At 38.2% G+C, this 16,312-nt stretch overlaps 1 protein-coding gene across 1 annotated transcript in view; it reads right to left on the bottom strand.

Moving 5' to 3' along the window:
- Nucleotides 1–4,908: 4,908 nt before the first annotated feature.
- Smp_150670 (hypothetical protein) overlaps nt 4,909–16,312 on the bottom strand; it is a gene marked incomplete at both ends in the record, with an annotated part of 56,270 nt that continues 44,866 nt past the window's right edge. The window contains 5 exon segments of the mRNA XM_018790663.1: nt 4,909–5,495; nt 11,938–12,304; nt 13,967–14,394; nt 15,381–15,483; nt 16,164–16,229. Coding sequence (XP_018646061.1) covers nt 4,909–5,495; nt 11,938–12,304; nt 13,967–14,394; nt 15,381–15,483; nt 16,164–16,229 — 1,551 coding nt within the window.

Raw genomic sequence — 16,312 nt, 5'->3', positions numbered from 1 at the left:
TGATATTGATGGGATTATTAAGAGCTGTTTCAAGTATTCTGTTGTTGAGACTTAGAACTGGATTTTGACTGAACATGTGCTTTTGATTATATTACTCCCACAGTCTATCCTTGCTATATGAAACTTATGATGAAATAGACAGAGCAAGATAAACCGCTCTAATATCATACCATATGTCAAGTAATATTTATCAAAATTCAGTCTCGACTATCAGTAACAGGATGATTTAAACCCTAGCTAATAATGATACAAACATCATACAAACTGAACAGGATAATGATTATTGGAACACAGTGGACAAAGGTTCAAGCCGCAGTCAAAATATCAACACTGGTCAGTCAGTTAGAGGTATGAGGGAAGTTATCACTTACCGGATGCTCACACCGTGGAAGGGTTCTTCTAGAGGTACCTGAAAAGAAAATTGGGTTAGAAGTGGTCTTAACGACCTGAGAGCGTGACCGCAGTGCCCAAGGGACAACTGCTTGAGGTCGGTCACATACGACCTTTTTGTGGGTACTTTTTGTGTTAGCTCCGTGCTTGATTGGACCTTACCGGCGGAGACGAATTTCCGTGTGCTTTTTTGGGTCGACCTTTTCTAATCCCACCCCTTCTTGTGGGAGGGCAGCATCTCTGTTAAGCTGGTTGTCTGAAGGAAACCCCTTCCTCCCTTCACATCTCTGTACAGTCAGCAGTACGACTTCGCCTTCGGACCTTGGGTTCGCTGCTTTTAGTCTTACCGTTTTATCAACCGACCTGTCTGGCATGGTAAGACTTAAGGAACGATTGTTCCAGCCAGTTTAGTTCGATTGGTTCATCACGATAGGCAAGCCTGACCACCACGTCAAGGTAGCAGCAACGGTCGGGTCAACACTGGAATCCAAGTATATTCAGCTGACGAATCACGAATAAGACGAAATCATCATCTTACACTCTACTGTTAGCCGAAAAATTCATATATATTCCCTAATCTTGTAGATTATTTCCTTATCACGCATTAAATTAAAATTAAATTTTCTATTTTTATTTGATAAAACAAATGAAATTTATAGTTGAAAGTGTGAGTCAATTGAAACTAGAACAAGATGGAAAACCTGGAAGCACTGGACGGCCGTTTCGTCCTATTGTGGGACTCCTCAGCAGTGCGCATCCACGATTAATATCCACATAAACACCATTGGATGTCGGTCTATCGGTTAAGTGCTCTGGCGCGAGACTGGTAGGTCCTGGGTTCGAATCTCGCGAGGCGAGATGGTGGATGCCCACTGCTGAGGAGTCTCACAATAGGACCAAACGGTCGTCCAGTGCTTCCAGGTTTTCCATGTTGGTCTAGCTTCAATTGACTCACGCTTTCAACTATGAAAATACTAAATCTCCAAAAAATCCCTTCTGATAAAAAATGAAATTTAAATTAATTTTGTTTTAATGATTACCGACAAAGACTTTCAATTGCAGCACCACGTACATGTTCCAATATACGATTATAATAAGTTAAATGTCGTTCAATTTTAGATAATTCAATTAATTGTGCTTCATAATTAACAAATGAACATGTTGAAGAAGTTTTCTATAAAGAGAGAAATTCGAAGAGAAAAAACCAACCATTGAACTCACGGTCAAGAAGATCATAATCAATGAATAAATTCTGGCAAAAAAGTATACGGTAGCTCAAGTTATCAAAGACGGAACTCATAGTAATATCAGGAGGTATTTGTGATGATGATGAACCTATGGTGGAGAAGATTTGTAGCTCAGGTGGGTGATTTTGAGGTAGGTTTTTTCTCTGAGCTGGATGGTTTGGTCGTGGAGCTTTCATCGTCCTTCTGAAGGACATCATCAGCACAAACTTCGGGTGCACAGGACAAGCTGTGAATGACATGTGGAGAAATTCAAACACTTCACTTCTACCCGAAGTTTGTGCCGATGATGTCGTTCAGACGGACGATGAAAGCTCCACGAACAAACCATCCAGCTCAGAGAACAAACCTACATCAAAAAAAAGTTTGAACCTATTAATATGTCCATATGTTACTCGAAATTTTATATAATTTATTTATCGAATTGACTACTATATGTTCGGCTTTGGATTGTACTTTAGTTATGTATCAGATAGTATGTTGATTATCCAATTACCTAAAACTAGGTAGGTAGAATGAGGTTTAAACCTGTAAACTATTCATCATAAAACGTGTGATTTAAAAACGAAATCAATGTGTTTGTACTTATACAAATGAAATAAACACATCAGAACGGACACAACTTTATCATATGTGGTTTTATTGGGTAACTACAAACTATAAAAGGAGTTCTAAAATAGGACGAAACGGCTGTCCAGTGCTTCCAAGTTTTCCATGATGGTCTAACTTCAATTGATTCATGATCTGGGGCCAATCCATCAGGACCAGCTGCTCTTCCTCGTTTCAGATTAGTTATAGCCTTTTGAACTTCAGGTAGGGCCGGAGGGCCTACGTCAATGTTCCATTCAGACTGTCTGGGAATAGTGGGTAGTTGTGCATCTGTTGGGATCACCGGGTGAGGTTAGACACAGGGTATTAGAGAATGATGATAAATCAGTTGATGAGGTCACGAATCTTCATCGACTGAGTTGGTTGGGCCACGTGTTACGTATGCCTGAACACCGATTACCACGACGCGCTGTGCTGACTAGTGTTGGAGACGGTTGGAAGAAAGTTAGGGGAGACCAATCCAAAACGTGGCATCAGTGCTTGAAATCACTAACTTCTAGTCTGAGCCATGTTGGTAGATGCAGACTACCTGGTTGGGGTCCGCGTGACTATTGTAACCAATGGTTGGAGACTGTGTGATATGACTCAGAATCGATCAGAATGGCGTAGGTGTATACACTCTTTATCTTCCCTTAATTCTTCAGATTAAAATTGCTTCATATCTGTCTTTCTTCCAATACTATATCCTTATATACAACCTTTCTTTTATATATTACCGCCATTAAATTAACTTTGATGTATATGTGATCATATAATTTAAAAATATAAAAAAACATTTCCTAATCTGTTAAATCCGACCATAATTTGAACACTGTTACATGAATGTGTACGTGGTTACGTTAGTTTTAGATTGTGTCAGTAATGCAGTTCAAGTTCAAGGGTTGATGATTATTTAACCGTTTGCATTTGCATGAAATAATCACATACATACACAAAACAGAAATCAATGATGAGCATGAATTATTGAGTGGATTTACAATTCTCATTATATAGTTGAGATCATGAGTCAATTGAAGCTAGACCAACATGGAAAACCTGGAAGCAATGGACGCCGTTTCGTCTTATTGTGGGACTCCTCAGCAGTGCGCACCCACGATCTTGCCTCGCGAGATTCAAACCCAGGACCTATCGGTCTCGCGCGCGAGCACTTAACCGATAGACTACTGAGCCGACATCTAACGATGTTAAGAGTAAACTGTTTTACGTTTAAACAACTTTTAGGTATCAGTAAACAGTAAATAGCCTTGTGATCAACTATGATATATCTAATAAGAAAACTAAACCTTTTAAAAATTAAAACTGGGAGGCTTAAATAGCTCGTAAGTAATCTGTATTTCTGTCATGAAGGTTTAATATTGTATGATTGTGACAACATGATGGATTATATGAATTGATGTAAAGTAGTTTTGCAGTGAAAATTGAACATTGATAAAGAAAGTATTAAACATAATTAAGGACCATTTGTAGCTTAATGTTTAACTACTGAGCTCAGTAGATTAGAGTTTCAACCGAGTAGAACATATCTTGGAGTACTGCCTACCTCGACGCCCAAAGCCTCTAGGTGTAGGAAGAAAATGGAAGAAATCTACGGCTGACAAAACAATAAAAACTTAGAGTTCATCGAGCCAGTAATATCTGAACTAAACAATGTCGGTGAATACAGACAATCTGGTTGTAGTCCGCAAGTTTATCATAATCAATAATTGGAGCCATTGAATGACATGGCTTAGAATCGGTTACAACGATGCGAATGTAATCACTTTTCATTTTAAAATACTGACAGTTATTTTGAAATTTATTCTTTCTCCTCGAATTATATTGTCTATCTTTAATCTTTACTACTATTGACTAATACTATTACTGCTTTTTACTACTTTGACATTTGACTTGATAATTTCATTTTGTTGTGTTCATATTATTATATGGCTTCGGAATGCTCTGATACGGTCCGATTTGGGTAGAAGCCCTCTCTCCCTTTACAAATGCTTTCATATAGCTACGAACATTTACCCAATCCACAGTCACTCAAAGATACTTTAAAAAACAAGTATGCCTTTCTCATTTTGAGAAACTAGGATGCGACAATCACTCTCATGACTTTAAAAAGAACATTCATTTGATTTTTTTTAGATAAAAAAAGATGAAAACATTGTTGTGGGGAGAGTTCGCTCTTCCTATCGAACTGCTCTCATATGGCCACGCCTATACAGCCTCTGCCACGGAAGTCATACTCACTGCCTTCTCACAGTGGTGGGGGCGTTGACTACGAAATTGAGAGGACGAAAAGTGAATGTCCGGTGCTTTAACTGGACCAGTGGACACGGAGAGTCCATCTAGGAGAGTTCGAAAACCCGGATCCCAAACCAATGATGCACATGGGATCCAGTATCCTGAAGGAACACATGGTATACGAACCAATCGTTGGTCAGCGGCTACCATGGGACTGCATCTCCTCATGATGCTCCACTGCCTTGTGGATTAGATCTTTAGGTCAAAGGCTCCGGGTGTAGCTCTGCCCAAGAAAACCACCTGCTTCAGTTTGGGCACCTGGGCAGTATCACAGCCCTCACACAAATCAAATGAGATTTGTATGGCGCATATATATCTGGTGCCCCTTTGTATCAATATTTATATGTTCAAATAAACAAAAAGGCTTTTTAAAAGATTAACAACTCACCTTCACTGTTTCAATCAACATCAATATACCAGATTTTGAATGTTGTAATCTATCAATTTGTCTATTTAATCGACTTAATACAGGACTTGGATCCAATAAAAAACCAATTAATGCATCTAAACTAGCTTTACCTAAATGTGGAAAACGTTGAGTTAATTGACCAACACTATCTAATACAACAACTAATAAACCAATACTACATACTAAATGGGCAAAACGTGGTTTTTGTTTTATTTTATAATGATTCAATATAGTATTTATCATAGTAGGGGTAGAATGAATCGATGGTGTTGTCATGTTATAATTAGTTAAATAACCTCCATTATGTAATGTATTGGTTGTTGTTGTGGTTGATATATGACGTTGTGGTATTGTAAAATGTCCACGTAAATTTTGTACACCCCATAAAGATGGTATCGTAGGATTGGTAGTATTAGTAGTACTAGTAGTAGTACCGGAACTTTTTAATGTTGGTACAAATGTTGAATCAAGTACACGATCTGATTGAATAATAAATTTTAAATCAATTCCTTTTGTAATACGATCCAATAAACGAATTAAAAAACTTTCAGAATCTGTGAAAAAATGGGAAGGAAAACAACACAATGATGAGAATCAATTAATGATGGTAGTATAATAATTGAAATATGAGTAAAATAACATAGGGGCGAGATTGTGGATGCGTATGGCTGAGGAGTTCCGAACTAGAACGAAACAATTGTCTAGTGCTTACAAGTGGTGGTGGTCTCAGTCAGTCAGCTACAACATAGGACAAGGCACATATATACTTCGGTTCAAGTTGTCATACCTCGTTAGCACAACAAGATGAACACCGGATTCATAGTAGTTAACTTAATGGCGGTAATATATAAAAGAAAGGTTTTATATGAGGATATAGTACAGGAAGATAGACAGATATGAAGCAATTTTAATCTGAAGAATTAAGGGAAGATAAAGAGTGTATACGCCTACGCCATTGTGATCGATTCTGAGCTAAGTGTTGGGGATGTCAAATCCCCAGAACTTACTTGATAAGTGGCTTAATTGTGTAATTTTATCTCGGAAATTTGAATTTAGCTGTTTTCGCGCCAAACGCGCTGTTTTTACCTTCACGTCATATTTCCCACTTGTAAAATATCTTAAACGCTATTGGTTCATTGTTTCTTTGTGTGTGCTATTTATTAATGATGCCCAAAGACAATTGGCTGCTGTATATATACGTTTGACTTATTTGATTGCTGTGCTTCTGGCTGCTACGGAATATAACTTCCCCGCTTCCAACTTAGACTTCTTACTCTAGTTAGCTGGGTCTGGGTCGCATCAGAATAGCTAGCTTATCGGTCTCTGGTCACAAGTTTTTGTTACGTTCGCTACTAGTGAATTCGTAACGCTTCAGATATAACAATTGGCGACAGGGACAAAAAAAGGTCAGTTTGTAATTGGTCGAAAATCAGGCAATCATTTTGTGCAATAAGCATCCAACATTGTCTTTGCCATCCTTGAATGACATTGGTCATTTAGTCATACTGTGAAAAAAAATGACGCTCCCTTCCGATCGATTACAGTTGCTGTTTGACTGACATTTGGAGTTCATGGTCAAATTACGCACACAGTTTCTGGATAACCAGTGCTTCGTATATGCGTCGGAAGTGGATGGATTAATCACTGAATTGCACGTAGAGCTGGGAAATGATTGCGGCCTCCATGAATCCTCGACAGGCCGCAACTTAAACGAAACAGCAGTTTCGCAAGACACGCCCGGTTGTCCATCACTATCCATTTCAGAAACATGCCCGGTAGTGGATTCAAACCCCACTATCCTTGAATTAGCAGGCCCAAACAGTGACGCTTCCAGCTCTCATCAACACGATGCCATGTTAAATGCCCATGAAATTGTCGCACCAACCGCCCACAAAGTACCAGTTTATTTATTATTTATTTAAACACATACATATTAGTACAAAAAAGGGAACCAGATACATATGCGCCACACAAAATAATGAAAGTAGGAAGAGAAGGGATGAAAAGATAAGGCGGACTGAAATGTACAACCAGAAGACTCTTTCAGTTAAGAAAGTTAGAACCACTCTTTATGAAGAAAGTAAAAGAAGGTTACAGCAGGATCACCACTGGCTTCTATTCTGAGCCATATCTGATAACGTCTCTAGCCACTGTGTTGCACCATCTCTCGGACCCCAGCCAGGGAGTCGTGAAGGACCAACAGAAGCTAGCCCTTTGCAGCTTTCTTTCATACCACGACACCATGTCATACACTGACTTTCTCTCCTCTTTTTCCAACCAGTCCCAGAATCGCAAATAATGCACGACGTGGAATTCTCTGGGACGACATTCGTAGAGCATGTCCAAGCCACCGAAGTCGATGTTTCAAGATGGTGACACCAATTGAATTATCGTCTCTGCGCCCGAACACACGATGCCGAACCTCTGCATTACTAACATGGTGTTGCCACTGTATGTCAGCAATCCTTCGGAGACAACGATGATCGAACACAGAGAGTCGTCTAACATCCTCAACTCGGAGAGGCCAGGTTTCACAAGCATAGAGCAAAACTGCTCTCACAAACGCGTTGTAGATCCGACCTTTTACAGCCAGATTAACATCACGAAGACGCCAAAGATGGCCCAGATTGGCATAAGCCGCTCTGGCTTTCCTTATACGTGCATCAATCTCATCACTCACGCCACCACCAGCACTTATATAGCTGCCTAGATACACGAACTTCTCAACTACTTCAATCTGCTCACCATCCAGGGTGAGTACAGGATGAGAATCCTGCCAGTCTTGTAGGAGTACCTTGCACTTGGAAGGTGCAAAGCACATGCCGTACCTGCGGACACTGGCTGCCAACCGATTAAGTGCGGATTGCATGCCTTGGGCATTATCGCACAGTAAGACAATATCATCCGCATACTCGAGGTCGAGAAGTCGTTCTCCAGGCAGCAGATCCACACCGCCATTACTTACATCCATCACAGCTGTTTCCAGGATGTCGTCGATGGCAAAGTTGAAGAGGAATGGTGAGATTTGGCAACCCTGCCTAACCCCACTGCTCCAATGGAACAAGGGAGAAAGGTGGTTGTATGCCCCCACTCTGCCTGAGGTGTTCGTATACAGGGCCTTTAAGATGTTAATGAACTTCTCAGGCACACCCTTCTTCAATAGACAATCCCAGAAAACAACCCTGTCCAACGAATCGAAGGCAGCCCTGATATCAAGAAACACTACGATTGTTGGCCTGCGATAAGTATGACGGTGTTCTAACATTTGGTGGAGGGTGAAGATGTGATCAATGCATCCTCGACCAGAACGAAAACCAGCCTGCTCCTCGCGAGTCAATCGTTCTCGGGTTTTGAACAACCTACGAAGAATGACAGAAGCCACTAGTTTGGACGCAATCGGAAGTAGACTTATCCCCCGATAGTTGTTACAGGAACAACGTGAACCCTTTTTAAAGATAGGGACGACTATCGACTCATTCCATGATGTTAGAACACTCTCTGACTCCCAAACCCTTGTAAACAACATAGTCAATTCCTTAGTCAGAAAGTCACCATCATCTTTAAAAAGAGCTGGAGGTAAGCCATCTGGGCCCGGTGATTTGTAGCGCTTCAGGAATTGGAGTTCCTTGCAGACTTCCGCCTCGTTCGGTGGATCAGTCGTCACCGGCCATGGGGGGCAGGACAAACTGGTTGGTGTTGCCAGAGCAGCAGGCCAGTTGAACTGCCCTTCGAAAAATTCCGCCCATCGTCCAAGACGTCGAGAGATGTTAGTGATTGGCATCCCGTCAAAGTACCAGAGATCATATCGAGCAGTACATCGAGTAAAGCTCATTCTGCAATAGAAATTTCTATCGAATCTAATGATCGAGATTCTCAAGCTTTTCCAGAAAATGTGTTACATGCATCAAATGATAATCTGGAACCTAGCGCAGTTTTGGTGGACGCTGTTTATCATAGTGGTCCACAACCTACCAGTGATGTTCGCAATAAATCTGATGACTACTTTTCTGCAGAATCAAATCCTGACCTCACATAAAATGTCGATCCTCACCATCCAGTCAATCTTAGCTGGTTCCCTATTGAATGCGAGAAACATGTTATAAATAGAATCGCATTATTAGAAACTTGAGTATATGAGGATCCAATACTGTTTCGTGGGGGAGGAGGAGCTCGGAAAATTTAAAATCCGGATATCAGCTCCGGATTTTTCAAAAAAGGGGAGGTGTTGTACCCCGAAGAGAATTGTGAATGGTGACTTTTGAGGACTATTTGTGGACCAGTGTAATATGTATATTTACTATTGTAACTAACCTAATCATATTCGTCTCCTCTTATCATTAGCTTTATTTTGACCTTTGAACTATTATTATACGATTCTTGAGTTATCTTCTGTTTATTGATTACTATTCACGGCCATATTCGGCTAAATATTGTACAAATGTTATTTTCTATTTTATGGTCGATGTGGGTAGTTTGGTTGGTATATAAAAACCCAGTATGTTCGTGAATAATGATTCTTACCACAGAGGCTGTTATTGGTGTTTTGGACTCAACTGGCTGGGCTAGGCAGAAGCAGGACCGGTTAGCACTCTAGACTGCTCGTACGGTTTCGTGTGTCACTGTTCCAATCGATAATTCGCTGCTCCCTAATTGGCGGTCTTCTCGCGTCATACATTAACTAGGCATCTACTCGGCCACAAGATATAACACTAAGTCACCTAGAGTCTCCAACCATTAGTTTAGATAGTCACGCGGACACCAACCAAGTAGTCTGCATCTACCAATATGGCTTAGACTAGAAGTTAGTGACTTCAAGCTCTGATGTCACTTTTTGGTTTGGCCGCCCCTAACTTTCTTCCAACCATCCCCTATACTAGTCAGAATAGCGCTATGTCGTTAAGTGATATTTGATTGAGTATAGCACTGCAAAACCTTTATTATATATGCTAGTGAAAGAAATTATATAACTTTGCTGTTTAGATATTAGGTTATCACTTTGCTGTTTAGATATTAGGTTATCAGTTCCTACAATATATATATATATATATATATATATATATATATATATATATATATATATATATATATATATATATAAGAAAGGTTGTATATAAGGATATGAAGCAATTTTAATCTCAAGGTTTAAGGAAAGATAAAGAGTGTATACACACCTGCGCCATTGTGATCGATTCTGAGCCATATCACCTAGAGTCTCCAACCATTGGTTTAATGGTGGTCTGACATTGATCTATTAATGATCTTAATCAAAAACTCAACAATCTACACAATACTATACTGATATAGAAAGACAATTAAAAACACTTTTCTTTATATTTGGATTTACTTATATTTTAACTCAATAGAGTTATACACTAAGTAACCGATTACTAAAAGTAAACTTGTTGAATCTTAGTCTTGAATATTAATAACTCCTTAACAGTTGAACACAGTTAACTGGAGACTCTAGGTGGCATGACTTGGAGACTCTAGGTGACAGGACTGGAGACTCTACATGACATGGCTCAGAATCGATCACTATGGCGTAGGTGTATACACTCTTTATCTTCCCTTAAACAATGAGAATAAAATTGATTCATATCTATCCTTCTTCGTGTACTATATTCTTATATACAACCTATATTTTATATACTACCACCACTAAATTAACTATTTCTATGAATCCGGTGTTCATCTTCTGGGGTTAATGAGGTATGGCAACTTGGACCGATGCATATATGTGCCTAGTCCTACGTTGTAGCTGACTAACTGACTGACACTAGTTAACTATCGAACATCCATAACGTAGTGCTAAATTTGTTTGCATTTAAAGAGCAATACCTGATATATTCAAGTTTTAGTGTAGGCATCAACACTAGGACGTGAAAGTATATCCAACTGACGAGTCTCAAATAAGACAAATGATTATTCTGCATTTCACTGCTAGCCACAATTCATCTACTCTATTTTAAATAAAACAACTGGATACGTTTAGAAATTGACCGTAATAATCCGGATATATTTGTTTGAAAGGAAGCGGTGAACATTTACCCTCCCAAGTGGGTGGATATACCTATATGTATGCTATAGAATAGAACCTGCGTGTTACTGGTGTTCATGTAAAGGAATTTGCTCGCAGGGTAGGCATATTTGTATGGATACCAAGGAATATTCAGATGGAAGTCTGTGTGTTATCTAGTATGCATGTAGACTATACCTATCTAGGGTAAGTAAAACCTTCAAAAATCTTTCACTCGCTTTTCATGTTACGATACCTACATATAGGGAAAGACCTGAAAGGCAGCAGTTACCCACATGGAATCCATTCCAGAAGGACTTACGGGCCTCCCCAGAAAAGGCTTTACCAACCAATCTGACTGGAACACCGTATCAGATATATGAAATTAAATTTAGAAAAGTGTTAGTCATCTGAAATACTACAATGATTTGAAAACCTATACAATATCAAGAAACATTTGTATCATTATATGATCTAGCATAAATCTGTGTGAATAATTTGAAAAACTTTGGATGTTTAAAATGGTAGTAGTACGATAGATTGTTCGTTGTCAGTCGAAGCGCCTAGTCGGTCAAAAATTATGACGTCGTTAGCTTGCAGAAAAAATGTACTTCGCATAGAGATTATAAGTTCACATTCTGATTAGTGGACTCTCTAACGATAAGAGAATTCAACGACTATAACATTAGCCTTGACACCACTGGATCGACATCAGAAATTGACGGTGGACAGAAATTAAAACCATTAGATACCAACTCAGTGATCGAGAAGGTTAAGAGCTCATCACTAGACCTGAAAGGTATGAGTGTTATCCACGGTCAGCCGTGGATAGGTACTGTTACAGAGCCTCATACTAGGACAAGACAGATATTTGATGCTTTCTCGGTTGTTAGCAGGTCAATTCTCAACGTAAATTATAAATACCAGCAATCTCCACCAACTCCCCATATTAATCAAATTGTTAATATTAATGTACATACCTGCCATATCTTTGATTGATTTAGTTAATATCTGTATACAGACAGCTGTTGATGCTGTGACCAAATCGAATGCAAATAATGCATTCGTTGAATTATCAACTCGACTGTCGGATGATGTTGTTGTAGTTGTTACATTGGTACTATTAATATTGGTATTTTGTGATACACTTTTCTTTGGTTTCACAGAAGATGAAACCGATGGTGCTGAGGATGGTGGTGGGCCATTATCACGATTCACACTAACAATATTAGTGTTAATTAGATTTGATCCAATATTTGCTGATTTTTCATAAATAACTTTTGATTCTGTCGGTATGGTATTAGGTGAAGATATCATTGATCGAGGGGACTTCGACTTAATGATAATCTGTAAAAAGAAAACAGAATACGCGCAGGCGAATGTAGACAGTGTTATTACAGACAGACAGATATATTTTCCTACCCTTTGCATTTACTCAATTATTGATTACTGTACGTGCTAGTCAGGCAAGTTACATGTTCCTGACATGAGTTAATTTTATGTGTGATAGATGAGTTGTTAGCTTGATACCACCTAGCATACGGCAAATCAATTGGATACACAATAGGATCGTTCATTGTACGACATAGGTAAACAAGTTTCCCATCAATATTGTAAGATAAATCGAAAGTCGTTTCAAAAACAAATGGAGAAAACCAATTACCCTAGTTCATAATTAGTAGTATTCACACGAAGTTTTCATTAAATCCTTAGCTACGAATTACGTTAGCTGTACTGAGTAAATTAAGATCTTATTCAACAAATATAATCCAAAGCATAGTACACACACTTATTCTTGATCCCTTCAGTACTTTGATAATTAAAAGATTCAGTTTTCAATTAGTAGGTTGCAAGTTTGGAATACTTTCAGTTTACTTCAGTTTGATTAATCAAGTGGTTTCACTAGAGTTAACATAAAGTGTGACGTTTAGAGCTAAGTACATGGACCTTTCTTTAGTGAAATATTTATATCATCATATTAGTTTGCAGTGTGCAGTATTTATAAACAACCAGTAATGATAACTCAATCTATTGGGAGTTAACTTTGAAACTGAAAGATCCATAGGCTGAAGCACCATTAACTGTTTATGGTTAACATATGGGCATCTTGTGGGGGTTACCTCGATATACCCATTATAACACAAGTTCATATAGAATAGATGGACTGTGACAAGATTCAACATCATTTATTAATTCTAATCAGAGCTGGTTGATGATTAGGAGTAGAATCTAGGACGCGCGTTTCATCTTATTTGGAACTCGTCAGCTGAATGTGCCTACATCTCAGACTTGATAATCAATCTCATATGCCAACCAAAACTAATCGAACTTCAGTCAAAAATAACAAAGGGATAATCTAAACTATTTCAAATTGAATTATATATACTCGTTGCATAAGTAAGTGGTTATCTGGACTCAGTAACTAGGTGGATGGTGTGATGGTATTTGAAGCAACCGGTATTGGGTTCGAGTCCTGGAGTGGACAAAAACTCTGAGATTTAGGTACGTTCAGCTGACGAGTCGAAAACAGGGAGAAACACACGTCCTGGATCTGACTGTTATCCATTATCCATTTATTCTGTATCGAAATCAAACCATTTGTAAAAGGTACTTCCAATAAATAACACTAAACTCCTGAATAGACTTATCAAACAAACTGGGTTTAGAAATCACTAGTTCATACGCTTAACAGGATAATATAATATAGAATAGTAATCCATTCGAAAACTAGATAATTAGAGAAATAGATAAGTTATGGTCCCACTGATTTCTAGTTATCTCTTATTCACCTTACTAGCAGACTCAGTCAGTCAGTTACAACGTCGAACTTCGTACGTATGTACATCAGTTCGAGTTGCCATACCACATTAGCATAGAGATGCAGTTGTCGATTCAAATCCCATAGTGTTAGAAGTAGTAAGAGTATAGGCAGTAAACAGACTACATGGTAAATTAAGAAACAGTGACGATATAAGAAAGGTAAACTTACAAAATGAACTAGGAACTTACCACATTTTCATCATTCTCATCAAAGTTACGGATTTCACCAAGTGGTTGTTTATTATTGTTGGAATATCCATTGTATAGTTTATTTGACAAAGTTTCTTTAAATGCACTATTTTCTTTAGACGATTTTACATTATTCCTAGAATCAAATACTTTTGGTTTTTCACTATCTGTTCCATTAACTCTACTATCGTCAGCAACATTATCATCATCATCATCATCATCATCATCAGGATTAGAAAAATGAGGTCGAACATTACTTGTGGGTAGTGAAGTTCCATCTGATGAAGACTTTGGTTTATTTTCACCTTCTGGTGATACTGGACGAAAACCAGCTGCTTCTGCGGATAAATATGCCACATCAGTTAAACATGTTGCGTAGACTTCAAGCATGAAATTATGTACAGTTGATGACAATTTATCACTGATTTCTAAGAAGAAATTAAAAATGATTAAAACTGATAATTATTTAGCATAACATGTGATGCAATCAAAGAGACAAACATAGTCTATCAGTTGGTAACACAGAAACTAAGCAAAAACTAGGATTATTAGTTATGGACGGAATTAGGCAACAAAAAAAGTATACAACCACTGCTAGGGGAGTTCTACTCACTGCCTTTTCGAGACAGGCATGGGTTGTTTACGGAATTAACAGGACAAAAAGTTAATGTTCGGCACTTCAACTGGCCCAGTACATATGGAGGATCCACTTAGAGCAGTTACAAAACCCTGAGTCCAAACCAATGGTGCACATGGTCTCCAATATCCTGACGGATCGAATGACGTAATAACCTATTGTTGGTCATCAGCTACCATGGGACTGCATCTCCCAGCACTGCAATATTGCCATATGGAATAGACCTCTAAGTGAAGGGTTCGAGTTGTGGCCTCTCAAGAAAACCACCTGCTTCGGTTTTGGAATCTGAGTGTTATTCAAGCCCACATATAAATCGACAGAGTGTGGTGTGTATCTATTTGGTGCCTCCTTGTACCAATATTTATATGTTCAAATAAATAAATAAAATTGTGTATAAACAATCAGCAACTTGAATTCGATATCTGGATCTTAGTGGCTTATCTTAATTCAGGTACTAAGTGATGCGAATCACTATTCCATTCTCTACACAATAAACACACGAAGTGAACTACTACATGAAAACTCGAACTCAGTACCTTGAGCGTCAAACATCCAACACGATATCCACTAAGCTGTTGTGCTCCAATGTGAATATAATTATTGGGATACAGTTATATCTAACTGAAGAGGCCCTAACAGGATAAAACGCACTTCATGGATTCTACTGATGATCACTATTCAATCTAAATGAAAATCTTATGACAAAATAAGAATATCAGGGTAATCGGCTAAGAATATATATGAAGGTACAAACTATTACACAAATGAACGACTTACCTTGTTTAGGATTATAGAAAACATCCCGTATTAACAAAAGACAGCATAATCTTAAACAATGAACAAATGATCGATAAGGATAACGACCAGTTTTAGGTCGATACTGAAAACCAGAGTAAAATTAAAGAAAAGAAAAAACATGTAGAAAGAGGTTATGAATAATTATTAACTATAGTATAATACAATAAGCAAAGATGGATATTGGCTAGCAGTGGAATCCAGGACACGCGTTTCGTCCTATTTCGGACTCGTCATCTGGATGTACCTGCATCTCAAAGTTGATGTTCATTCTGGGAAGAACTCGAACCCAGTACCTTTATCTTCAAACGCCATCATCATGTTATCCACTCAGATACTGAGTCCTGATAGCCACTTCCTTGTGCAATGAGGTGAAGTTTAAATTCATTTAGTATTGTTTGTTCGAATCTTCCCAGTGGTGCATTAAGAATGAAACCGGACACTCGCTGATTATCATATCTGCATTGAGTGTGTTATTCAACACATATAGCGAATATTTTCTCTACGTCTTATTAACGTTTTACATACACATTCAATTGTGGAACTTACTCCTTGTGCTGAAATCAGTTAAAAAACTGCTTCCATAACTGTTACCAATTTTGATCTATTTTCCAAACGTGATTGGTTTGAACAAATCAATCGGCTTTTAAAAAAACGCCTTTAAAACTCTTCTGAGAAAAAAATTTCAGATTTCTGAGGTAAGCTTGATAAATCCTGTGGCGACATTTGAAATATCTTCACCTTTATTGTTGTTGGAATAGCAAAATATGACCGTTTGGCTTGGTGATTTAGGCCAATTAGCTTGGCATATATGTTTGGATCTAACTTTCGACTTACACCAACCATCTCATATTATGATCATGGTAAACATGTTTGATTGTAGTTCATATTACATTTTATTCTATGAGATATAA

Source organism: Schistosoma mansoni (assembly GCF_000237925.1).
Source record: "Schistosoma mansoni, WGS project CABG00000000 data, supercontig 0041, strain Puerto Rico, whole genome shotgun sequence".
In the NCBI taxonomy this organism is placed as follows: Eukaryota; Metazoa; Platyhelminthes; class Trematoda; order Strigeidida; family Schistosomatidae; genus Schistosoma; species Schistosoma mansoni.
The sequence above is the reverse complement of the archived record's forward strand: the minus strand, read 5'-3'. Positions and strand labels throughout refer to the sequence as shown.